This window comes from Ornithodoros turicata, chromosome 3 (genome assembly GCF_037126465.1).
Source record: "Ornithodoros turicata isolate Travis chromosome 3, ASM3712646v1, whole genome shotgun sequence".
Lineage (NCBI taxonomy): Eukaryota > Metazoa > Arthropoda > Arachnida > Ixodida > Argasidae > Ornithodoros > Ornithodoros turicata.
The window spans coordinates 17858292-17871165 of NC_088203.1; the positions used below are offsets into that span (position 1 = coordinate 17858292).

The 12874-nt window shown below is 46.4% G+C and overlaps 1 protein-coding gene across 1 annotated transcript; it reads right to left on the bottom strand.

Moving 5' to 3' along the window:
- Positions 1-6400: 6400 nt before the first annotated feature.
- Positions 6401-12223, bottom strand: LOC135389981 (endothelin-converting enzyme 1-like). The gene is made up of 2 exons (XM_064620012.1): positions 12019-12223; positions 6401-8688 (listed from the first exon to the last, which is right to left on the bottom strand). Exons 1-2 carry the CDS (start codon positions 12100-12102, stop codon positions 6562-6564), a joined length of 2211 nt encoding a protein of 736 aa, XP_064476082.1. The 5' UTR covers positions 12103-12223; the 3' UTR covers positions 6401-6561.
- Positions 12224-12874: the final 651 nt, after the last annotated feature.

Consider the following 12874-nt stretch of genomic DNA (forward strand, 5'->3'; position numbering starts at 1 on the left):
TGAACGGCATTTCAACATTAAGATGCATAATCACACGACCGACAAAGAAAAAAGACTAGCACCTTGTCTCACGAAGCTCAATGAACACCTAGCAACCAACGGTGAAAACGTTAGACGAAAAAAGCGGAATACCTTGCTAGACTGAGTTGGGCGCAAATGGTTCTTGATGGTCCACAATGGGTTTGCGTGCCCGAACGCATTTTTGCTCGTATATGCGCGCAATATATGCATTGAACAGTCACTTTCAAATGATTTTGGACAACTGCATGGTACGATCATTTGCGTAACTGTGGTCCTGACTCAATAAATAAAATGACTCAATAAAGAATTATTCGAAAACTATTCGAAAATGTCGAATATTGAAAATAGGTTGCAAATATCATTCGAATAGCATCAGATACTCGTTTGATATTCGAAATTTCGAATATTCGCACAGCTCTAAAAGGAAGCATTCTCACTGCGCATGCTACAACCGAAAAACAGTGTTTCGCAGAATGCGCATTGATGATTCCCTACTACCTTTTGGGGCCCCACAGCGCTTAGGTACGCTACTGCAATGCTACTTTTTCTACAACAAAACCAAAGCAACAAACGTTTCTAGTTTCGGTGTTTAACATGTCGTATTCTTCGGATAGCGCTTTGTTGCCGTATTGAATCAACACTAACCCAAATACTCATGACGTCGTCATCAACTACATAACGGGCTGACTCATCAAATTATAGATCATTTGGAACATCCATTTTCATGTATATTTACAAACGTAATTGGCTTAACGAGTCGCTGCAGTTGCGCGCAATTTCCACGACAGCATTCGCAAACTTTGATGTGAATCAGATTTTGTCTCAAGAAGCTGGTATACAACACTTCTCAAAACACAAGAGTCAGCATTTACGATAACGTTCAGCTCGCGGTGATTTATCCTCCGATGCCATTAGCTTCCCTTCGTTACCAAGGGCGAGCGCATGTACGCACTGCATGGGAGTTAGAAACGGAGTGAGCGTGCGTGAGCCGGTAAACACATTATAGCCTTGCCGAAGGGAATTTTGCCGTTCCTCGATTGTGCTACACAACATTTCCAGAACCGATGGTTCATTAGCGCCTAATGAAGTGCTCGGACTAGTTAGGAAGCGACGAATGACATTAACGAAAACGGACGCGCTCTTGGTGGCATCTGGGAGGAATACCGACGATAACAGAAATTAATGTTAGTTAAAATGTAGAACAGTGGATTGATTGATTACCGGACAAGTGGGCTAGCTGATTACGCGCACCCTGGCACAAAACGGGATTATCTGGTAAGGGTCATGGTGATGTGGTAAAGAAAAAAATGGGGATGTGAGATGATGAAGCCGAACTGGCTACCCCAGTACCCCTACACACTAAATGTACAAACAGATGAGAGAGTTAAAATGATGGAGTTCAAGATGCTAACGGGGTTTTCGACCAAGTGAGTGTAACATGCCCGAATCGCTGGATTATCTGGTTCTTCCTTTTACTCTGGCGCTCTAGTTTTCGTCGCGGTTCGCAACACCCATACATGATGTCCGTCTCACGTGACCCTCTGCTTCCTTTCTCAAGATAATTAGGAGGTGGTAACTCTTTGCTGCTGCCATATATGGATACAGGGTGTTTCGCGTAACACGTGTCATAAAATTATATTTAAAAATATGCTTATCTGGCATCAATGGTGTTTAGTATGTTATCATTCATTATCGTTATGGTATCGATGCTATTCATCTCAAGGGAGATTTTGCCATTACGTCTGAGCACTTTTATCGTATTTAATTCGCGAGAAATTGAATTTTCACAATTGAACGACGAAATTTGCCGAGTCAACCTCACGTTTTTTTTTTGTTTTTTTTTGACAGAAACAGATAGCGCATGCAGGATTTACCCCCATTCTAGTACAAAATATATTCACTAGTACAAAGGTAATAGCCGAAAAAAATTGACCCCATATTGTTCAGACAGGTAGATATTTCAAATAGAATCCTATGAAACGTTAGGTGACACACCCCTGTACGTATGTACAGGTCTCTACGCCGTCCATGACTAGTTGCTTCGCGGTGGTAACACGGAATAACAGAAAATCTAGCACTCGATAGCGCCACTACCGAAACCTGCATACGCACGTCACAGTCTACTGTCTTGGACCGAGGCCCAAGAGGTCTCCCAATCGTATACACTCTAAGAAACAATGAAGGAGCAAACTAGGGAATAATTACTGCTTCTATGGTCCTAGACTGCAATTATTCCCCCTTTTTAGTCCACTGATCGTGAAATCTACTCCACAGCATCGCATAGTGTACCCAACTTTCGCATGAACTTCCTTGCGTCTATATGGCTCCGAAAGGCTGCTAATAATTGTGTAGTTAAAAAGAGAAAACCCTCAGTGCAGGGAAAGACGAGGACACAGACCTGAACTGCCAACCGAATAACTTTCGTTTCGTGAAATGAGGCCTTATGTTTTGGCGAAATGATACCGATTAAACGGGGGTTTATCTTTTTACCTATGACTTACCCAACTAGCCCAAGTTCTTTGTTTTGTTTTGTTTTTTCATTATTCCATGAAATAGCGCCGCGAGGCAACTGTGGCTATGAGCGGCGTACAGATGTGAACAGAAGGAGAGAGGACAGCAGGAAGCAGTGGTGGACAGGGGGGTTAGTATGCGTCCTGGGCAGACTTCAGGGGGAACTGTGCCGACATTCGTCTGGAAAGTCTTCGGAAAACACAGGAAAACCCCAGACAGCACAGCCGGCGGTAGGATTCGAACCCACGACCTCCCAGAGTTCAGCACGACCTTGGCTACCACCAACGAACAGGATGGTCGGTCATGCAAGTTTTAACACTTTTACATCTAGCTCCCAAGAAGGCTAATAGTACGCTCTTTCTTTCTCTTCTTGAGAGTGTGAATGGGCGATGGTCAACGCATTGTATGCCAAACGTTTATGTCACTCCCACATCCGTCCAGCCCGATATTACAGTTAACGTAACGATAAACAGTCCGTGAAAATGTGACGCGTGTGTTTCCGTACTGCATATGTGCGACAGTGACCGATGCCTATAGTTAAGAATCCAAAGCGCTACTGTGCGCTCAGGTGTCTCGCGACGTAAACCGCCAATTGTTAATACTATGCGCTACTGTGCTATCAATGTGCGACGTTAGAATGACTGAAAATAACATAAGGAAAATATGTAGGAAAACTGCTTCTAAATAGCATGGGCTAAACGGGAGGGCCACCATTCCCACGTAGCCCTGAATAGAGCAGAAGAATTCTTCTATCAGCTTAAAATCATCCAATAATACCATCACGCCGAGTTATTTCCCGCCAGGAGTTCACAGATGACATCTCTCTCCGATGACGGGCACGTGCTCAAGTTTATATTCCCTGTACAACACCTCCTGGCATCAATTACTCACGCTTAACTTCCCCCTCCTAGAAGCTCTTATTTTTAAGTCTGACTAGGAAGACATATACCGACGGGAAGTCTTGCCACGGTTAACGTGTTGTAAGCACACTTTTGCTGGTACTTTTTTTTTTTTTTTTTCGGAACGGTACGTTTTCAGAAAAGCTGTCGGGAAGCCAGTGAGTTCATGCTTTTCAGGTTATGTGGGGATTAGCAGCGACAAGCAGACTAGCTGTGGAATTTACGGCATATTATGTACTGTCGTTGCTTCGTGTCTCTCCCGGAGGACTAGTGCGCTCGACGGACAAGAGTGGTGTTGGATGCGTATGCGGTTACTAAGAACATTCACCCTCTTATAGCTTTTTTTGGGCATGATGTTTTCGTCACGCGGAGGTGCTTCTTTGCGTTGACGTTTCCGTCTGCCGACGGAGCCGGGTGGGGGATCAGCGTGTGCGAAGCGCGCATGGCATCCGGGGATCGGTGGTGCGTTGACTGCCAGAACAGAAAGTGCGTTTATAAGAGGTAGGCGAATCCTGTGCTGATGCGACACTCGCTCACCACAAGCTCAAAGGCAGTTGATTGGTTAGATGGGTGGTGACGTATTTCGGAGCGATCAGCCTTCCGGTGTGGCAGCATATTACCTCGGGGACGGAGCGTGCGTTCTGGGCCTACTTCATAGGGAACTCTGCCGACGTTTGCCTTACAACGTCTGAAAAAAAAAAAAAATAAAATAAACTGGGGATAGCACCCAGTTATGGAGGTGGGGAATTATGTAGAAAACCTGTAGGCCATGGCGCGGGAGGTCTACCGGCACGGGAGAACTTCTACGTTAGCGTGTATACGCCTGCTGATTCCAAGGTTTCCAGGTCGAACTCTCGTCTCGATTAGTAATAATGCTGGCGGCGAAAAGCTCCGAATTATTATTATCCTTCCTACCTGTCGTGAACGTATTGTATAGCGGTGACAGATTGCCAGAGTGGGCAAGCTAGCATACGGGATGATGGGTACCTCCGTGGATGTATATGTAGGGTCGTGTTGTCCAAGTATAAGGTGATCCCAACATCATGTTGTAGAAGAACGACTAGCTGTCGTCCCCACGATAACAAAAGGCATCTACGTATCCTATGTATCTTCTACTCAGTACCGTAATTAGTTTTCGTTTGTATGTTTCGTCTTCGTACACGTTGTTCAGTTTCAGTGGCGTAGCCAGAGGAGGAAGGCTTGGGTGTTCAACCCTCCCCCCAAACCGTACACTTGGTAGTGCATTTGGGAGAGGGAAAAGGGTGAAATCCTCCTCCCCCATGTAACGTTCCCATAGAGCCCCTCCCGAAATATTTTTCTGACTACGCTACTAGTTTCACAGCAAGGTGACCTTGCTTCCGTAGTATTTTTTCTTTATTTTCAATCCATTGTGGAAATGACAACAACTTATTGTCCAAGCAGATTGACTAACTTAGGCTGACTGACGAACACGGTTAAATGCAACTGACGAGCCAATAATGTCAATGTTCACATAAAAATAAACTTCTTTAAACGTTCTCACTTGAGTATTTTTTGTCGTATTTCAAGTGCGTTTTTATAGTACCGTGTACATCTCTGCCCGCACGTCACCACTCTGACACTGCGCGATGATTGTGGTAAACAAGATCGTATAAGACAGGCGTTACGCTGATCTCCCAACAACAACAACAACAAATAAGTAATGCTGATGTAGTGGGATGCTCCCAACAGCAGCCAACAATGTTAGGCTGTGACGCCTTCCAATATATACTCGTAACAATATTATGTTCCCCCATCACTTTTCTCTTCGGAATTTTGTCACCTATTGGAGGTTGTGTTTCTGCCCAACGTACCGTGGATTTAGTGCCTTCAGATCCTTGTTATGGCGTGTGCTTCCATTGCAGCCGGCGGCGAAGGCTTTCCATTAAGCCGATTCCATTCCGAACGCCTCCGAAGTACATTGGAAACATCGCGTCTGGGGATTACGATAGGCTTGCAGTTCGTTGCTAGATCGTGTTGCTGTTGTTGTGCTTTGACAGTACAGGGCCTAAGTGGCTGCGGTGTGTGCTAGAGGGAAGTTGGAACCGTTCCGAAATGCTGATACCGTGTTGTTGCGGGAGGATTTTGTGATAATAAGGACGGATGCTGAAGGAAAAAAAACTTGACAATAAGCGTTCTGTTGAATGAGCATTGTACAAATCTTTACACACAGGAATGAAACAGGATTCGGTCCTTTCACAAAGGAAATAACTGGTGAACGGGTGTTACTGGACGGGCCTCATACGAGTTTTTGGCTACGTGCTACTATCACGACTATCATGAACTATCTGTGAAGAAATTCGCTGAGCAGTGGCGTCTTCGCCAGAACGAGTGGTATGTTTACTTGATTAAAACAAGCACGTCGTTACTGTCAATTTGATCGTAGTGCCGGTAGGCCTCGCGTTGACGTAGAATGACATGATCCATAGTGCTTGAATACCTAGCTCTCTCCGTCTGCTGCTCAGATGCTTATGCTCATTCACGCATAGGACAGGCGAGCAGCGACGATACGACTGGCAAGTGCCCCTGCTCTCGGAAGTTTTGCTTCTCACTCGAGTGTGTTGGTGCCGCACGTCGTACCGCTGACGCAGTTTTGCTTTTCTGCGAGCGTTTGTGTCCGTAGACCACACACGCTTAAGTGTGCACGATTTGAGCAAAGCTTGATCCCTGCGCCAAATGCCTGGTTAATTTTCATTTGCAGTTCATCAGAACAGCGATTGAGAAGAACGAACAATTACAAACGATTTATTTCGTATTACAGCGCCTTGCCCCTATATGATGTCTAATTGATTCACAAATGGTTCGAATTTGGAGCCGCCAAGCCACAAATGAAGCCATTTTAGCACCTGGACCATTGAACCCGGGACACCAGATGCAAAGGGAATAGAATTACCATTGTAGAATCACATGCCCCAGGCAGTTTATCAAACCTAATCCTGTTAGCTATCAACTTGACTTCAGTTCGATATAATCAGGTCATTAGTACAAAAGTGCGAAGAAAGCAAATCAGACGAAATTCATTTTGTGACAGGCCCGTCGTCGCAGATCTGGCCGTTTACAAATTGCGCTGTCACCATATGCAATCATAGCCAGAAGAAGAGCTTCGAAATGTTCAAGCAGAAAAAACTTTGCAGGATAGCTCACTTCTCATTGAACTATTCTTAGCGCACCCGAACACAGACGCAAACTCATCAACGTGTCGCAGAGGCCCGTTACAGAGTTCGCTGTCACCACCGGTATCACACAAGACATAGCACCAGATCACAAAGAACCTCCTGTAGGTCCGAGCTATGCTCGTTCCTTCCTCGTAGCTTGAACTGTGCTCGATCGCCGATAAGAGAATATGAATAGTTGCTGCTGCGACGATGAGGTTCTGTAGGTCGTCCGAATGATCCCTCCTCAAGGACGGGTTGCTCCTCGTCACGCAGTCGATTGTCTGACGCACTTTGCTGCGGGAATTTGCGTGCCATTCAGTGTAGGTGTGAAGCAGTAGCTTCGTCAAGGACTCTGCAACAAACGACCCAAACGCGGCGTACTTAATGGTCACGGGTACAGTCTCGTCGTAGTAAGGAAGCTCGAGTACGTTAGGAGCCAAGAGGAACTCGCCTTTGTTGTCGTCGAGAAATGTAAACTCGGTCTCTGCTGGCGTTCTAAAATGGGCAAGTGTGACGTACCCATCCCTCTGACTATTTCTTGCTCCGTCGCAGGACACCTTGTAGTTTTTCACCACTTTGTCAGTCATGGAGGAATAGTTCGCGTAATACCTGTCCACGTTACCCTCCGTGAACATGTCGAGGTACTTCAGCACGGCGTCTGTGTGTTGCTGCGCTGCTCTCAAGCTGTCAGACGGGTCGAAGCTCTTCCTGTACAGGTCGTCGAATGTTGAGCATATGTTGTTCATAATGTTCGCGATGTCGTTCTTCACTAGTGGCGTATAAATACTGGATACGTAGGGCGAAAGGAAAGCGAAGCCCATCTTTTCTTGAACCAAGTGGTAGCAGAAAGATCTATGGTTCAACTTAGCAGCTTCTAATGTCCCATGATAGTTCACAAGGAGCCTTGAGTTGCCCAGCAGCACTAACCTCTGCACGACCGTCCAGCTCAAGTATAGGTGAAGATTTACCTCCCCTACTTTATCAATCAACAACGGTATAACACGGAGAAAGCGAACGTGCTCTACGACCACCACAGGCTCTGACGCCAAGAGGTCGTAAAAGTGCGCCTTGAAGCCCTGGAACCAGCGTTCGCGGGAGATCCCTGGAGCAGTGTAGTTGAATCTACGAATTGTAGTCTCTACCTTCTTTTTATCTGAATGAAGTCTAGCCTCGAACATCGGAACAGCATCGCGTTCAATGGTTCCGAGCTCATCGAATGCGGCATTAGCCGTTTTATTGGATGTTTTGAACGCTTCGTAAATGATGACGAAGTAATCAAAATACCTTTTTGCTCTGAGGATGGCATTTCTTTGTCTAAGTAGAGTAGATAAATGAGGTGAAGGTCCAATACTTAAAGGTGTTGCGAGTTTTCCAGAACGTGGAACCCATTTTACGGTGATAAACGTGTCCCAGAGCCAGTAAGAGGAAAGCCGCAGCATCGTAAACAGCACGTCAGGTGTGCTTGCTGGCGTTGGCCAGGTTATTCCAGCGTCCGCAAGGATGACCTTGACTTGGGGTAGCTCGCCGTCATCATTGTATTTCAAGACGTTTTCGCAACTCTGGTAGAACAAGGCGGCCTTTTCAACTGCAGACTGAGTCATACTTGCTGTACGTGCCCTAGACTTCTGGATAACCCGTTCCCTGAACCTCATGAATGCAGTTTGACGGACTGAGTTCGCGCGTTGCATTCTTCCGCATACATAACCATAAAAGTTTTCGCAAGGGTCGATAGTCTCGTTCATGCTCTCATGCAAATATTGCACGTACTCTCGGCAAGCATTGCTTCCGCAGTTGATGACCGCAGCCACAGGATAGGACTTAACCTTTGTATTAAGTACGAGGACCACGATGACGGCTCCTAAGAATGTGAACAAGACGGCCGTCTGGATGACAGGACACTTGTATTGTCTCGGTGTGTCACAGACACTGGTTGGCTTGTCGGAGGAGGACGTCGGCTGTGTTGGCTTCGCTGACGTCCAGGACAGACTCGAACCTTGAGACGGGCATTCGTCCTGTGCGGACTTCGGCTCCGGGTGCCCCGTAGAGATGTTGCCGTGATGGTTCTGGGCGTGATATACGAGGTCCTGGGCATATCAGAGACACGTAAGGTATAATTGGAAGATTTGGCAGAAAACTGGTAATAAGGTCTAGTTTGAATCGCCCTCGGTATACCTCGAACAAGTTTCGATCTGATAAGTTCGCCAGATTTTGTTGAACACTTCCAATTTGCCTCATTCATAGTTTTGGGATATGCAGAAGGCTTATAGGTCACGAACGATGTCGTCATCTCTTGTGTCACTTTATGAGCAGACATGAAGCTAGGATACCGACGCATTATCGAACTGTGCCGTTTTGAGGCAGCTCTATATATTTTCGATAATCGCGTCACTGATCGAGGGTCTCAAAGTGACCTATAGGGTGACGGTGTAATTTCCTTATAGAGTGAATTCGATTGACCCACCTGGAGCAAGCACCCGAATCCGCTACAAGGCAACAAAATCCCGCTCCCGTGGAAGGTCAGGATCCGAATCCATCACCGAAGGACAACGCCGCTCCGACCAAGCTCCCACATCAGGCAAACTCAGCGAGTCGGGCCCGACTCTCATTATTGCTCGGCCTCGCAAGAACCGGATACGATGACAGTGATTCGCCGAACTTTCTGGTCGGAGCAAAAAAGGTGTTTTGGTTGCGGAGTGGGTTGATCCGGAACAACCAGCAGAATAGCGAATTCGATGCAACCAGTGGAACACGCATTGTACACCAGGGAGCGAAAAGGGATCCCGAAAAGCTGCGGACCGACCAGTCGATATTGTTTTCCCATGCTCTGCTATCGCCACGAGGAAACTTTCGCTATGAGCTGCGTACAGACGTGGAGAGAGGACAGCAGGAAGGAGTGGTGGACAGGGGGGTTAGTATGCGCCCTGGGACGATTTCAGGGGAACTGTGCCGACAGCAGTCTTAAACGTCTGCCTGAACACCCAGGGAAAACCTCAGACAGCGCAGTGAGTGGGAACGAACCATATAGATTGAGAAGTTACCCGTCAAAAAGAACTCGTTAAAAGTAAAGTTACCGTGTGCAAAATGTAACTAAGTTAATAACTAAGTTCTTCAGCCTGAAATGTAAGTCGTAGTTACTGCGTTACTTAAAAAAAGAACGAGTTACTTCCAAGTTACTTCGGGCACAAAATAGCATTACGCAGGTGCAGCGCACGTGAGCAGATAAGACCTTGAGTTGCCTGCGGAGGAGTGCAACACGCTTAGATCGTTTTCGTTTATGTCCAACAATATACCTCTCCCTGTTTGTAAACAAATGATGTCATAGTGTTCGACAGCGCCAAAATTTGGTAGAACTGAACTACGCTCGAAGCTAGAGGTGAACAAGGACGCGCCCGAAAGCCACGGTCTTGAGGGGATTACGATATGGTCCCTTACAGGGACGCGACCCTCGGTCATGCATCTCTTTCAATCGGAGGCAGCGAAGAAGTGTCCGTTCGTGGAACCCAGCCCTCTCCTTCCGATTTGTTTCGGTTTCAGTCTGTCTACCAATGTCATGATGACGTTTCTCTAGTAGAGGTCTATTCGAACGCTTTGCATCTTTTTCCCTGAGGGCGCACAGTGGTTCAGCTTCATTTCAATGGCAGCGGTTCTTAATTCCTGAATAAAATACTGTCATTGATTTGAATATCACGTTTTATGGCAAACGATGACATGAAGGAACCGGAGACAAAGCAAGAAAATACGTGGACGTGAGTGAAAAGCGAGTTAAAAGTAACTTAGAACTTAAGTAACTTTGGCAAAATTACCTGAAAAAGGAACGAGTTCCTCTGAAAATTACCACGGCGTAAAAGTACAGAGTTAAGTCACAAGTCACCAAGAAAAAAAAAAAGAACTTAGTTACAGTAACGAGTTACTTGGAACGAGTTACCTCGAACTCTGGAACGAACCACCTCTCAGTCTTCAGCACGACCTTGGAGTTATCACCCAGAACGGATGCCCAGTCGAATTTCCGATTAGACATGTCTTCCGCGGGGGACATTAAAGGGACTGTAGAGTGAAGTGCAACCTCCACGATTTTATGTAATACCAGGTACAAATTGGAATCGTGATGACACACGCACTCCATTACGTATCAGTTGTTCATCATTTTCGTATTGATGGGTTTTGAAGACCGATAATTTCGTGATCGCAGCGTCCACAGACGTCCACCACCGGGAACACTGGCGGCCGCCCTAGATTGGCGGACAGGTATCACGTGATGTTGAGTACTATACAAATGAGACAGGTTGCCAATTGCTATTAGACCTGTTCTACGGAATTACAGCAGCTCTTGACCAGATCGGTTTAATCTCTTGTAACCTGTGAGAACATGTGTACCATATGTTGGCCTTTCTCTCTTTCCACATTTACGCTCTCCCTCCGCTCTTCTGCGTGAGTTGGCCTGAGTGCCTAAGTTGGACTGAGAGTGAATCCATTGCCGTGAGTGGTGTGGCCAGAAGATGAAAGCTGTGAAAGTCGCCTTGCTATCAGTGCTCCTCGATTGCAAAACTCGCATCCAGGCGATCTTTACGGATGCCTGGTTTACGTGTAGAGTTCCGGGATGCGCAAACCACGCGTCTTCGGCGATAAAGCGCACATTGCAGCGCGCCTCGGCCTGCCAGATGGCTAGCCTAGTTGTGTTTGAATAGATGGCGCGCGACTCGCCCCAGCGTTGCCACGTCTTCGAGTCTGCAAGCTTTGGTTGGCGTAGCAATCTTTGAAATTTGATTGCTGCAAACATGCTCATTGTACAGTAGAGCTATTATGTATCCGAAGCATCAGAGTTACAAGCTTTCAGTAAAACCACACTTTCTCATAGCTTTCCCATTCACCTTACGGTCCCTTTAAGCTCTAGCTGGGGGCCTTGAGGTAAGGTTACAGAGAGCTAATGTCAAGTGGGCCAGAACTAATCCGTGGACCAACGACCGTGACGTGCCTTCGTCGTCATGGTTTTCTCACAACGTAAAACTTCGCAAAAATATTGAATAGACAGCTGTACTTTAGTAAGTTGTTGCGAACGGCTTTCCGAAGGATGGATATAGACCTAAATAAAGACTCGTGAAAGTGGCTTGATATAGGGACACGCAATATTTATACACAGGTCATTTCCGAGTGCAGATTACATAGCTTGCTCACACATTCCCCTCCAGGATTCGATTGACAAATGGAACAATGTCGGTGCTGAACCAACCCGTATAGCGTTCTCTGAGTCATTTCTTTTACCAGCTGCAACAACTGACCTGATTACGCTTAGGGTAAAATGAGGTGTAGAATACAAAACGTTGCACAACTATGACTCCCCCCCCCCTTTTCTGTTGTTGCATCTATTGTCTCGCATAGTGACTATAAGTGAGGTAATTTGGTATGTTTTCGCTCACCACGGGCAGTCCAGCGTGTTTCACCACAGGCCCTCTCTTGCCCCTCCTCCGATCTCTCGGGTTCGACCGTACCCGCTTCTCCATATTTGCGAGGTCTGTAATTCTTGCTTCCAGAACACCCAGTCACTGCTGCTTGATGCGAACTGTCCAAAAGGTACCGACAAAACTGACTCAGCTGGAACGTGCAGTAGAGATTGTAACGTGGTGTCACACACGGTCTTCCACGTTTTGTCGTCTTCGTCAAGGGAAGCACTGGTGGTCGACAGGATTTTTTTTTTTTTTTTGTGGCTGAAATTATTTTCTTGTAAATTCTATGTATATTACAAGAAAAGCCAGGGCATGGTAGTTTAAACTAGGGCATTCGATGTCTGTCAGTAGCATCTAGTTAGAGAAGATGCCACGCGTATTATGTTTCGTGGCCCGTAATATAATATAATACCGATGATGGGGACCTCCCGGTAGGACAGCATTCTATGTACCTCGGACAGCCAGTATAGGAGACAACACCTGCGCTGGCTGTTGCCTAAACGCGACCGTGTGCACACGGATACCTTGTAAGTCACTGGTCTGTGGTCATCTCCTCCTGAGTGATTCCCCTGCCAAGTCGCATAAAAGTTAATAATAGTTCGTGGTGTGCTCTTGTGTAGCGTAACAGACGTACCGTGGTGCTACTATAAACAACACTCCACTGCGCAGCCTATTAAGAGTATTTTAGTAATGCGGTAATGCTTAAGAGGAATTATATCTGTATGTCATTGTCCTTCAATAATCTTCGGTGCTACTCCTATCGTTCTCTTTCCGTCCCCCCTGCTCTGCATGAGTACGTCTGAGTGAATCTTGCCCTAGAAGGACTTTG

Bases quoted from the DNA above. Each gene is read 5' to 3' on its own strand.
- LOC135389981 (XM_064620012.1), bottom strand. From the start codon at position 12,102: ATGGAGAAGCGGGTACGGTCGAACCCGAGAGATCGGAGGAGGGGCAAG. The intron at 8,689-12,018 runs GTGAGCGAAAAC...TGATATGCCCAG, and splicing joins AACACGCTGGACTGCCCGTG to GACCTCGTATATCACGCCCA.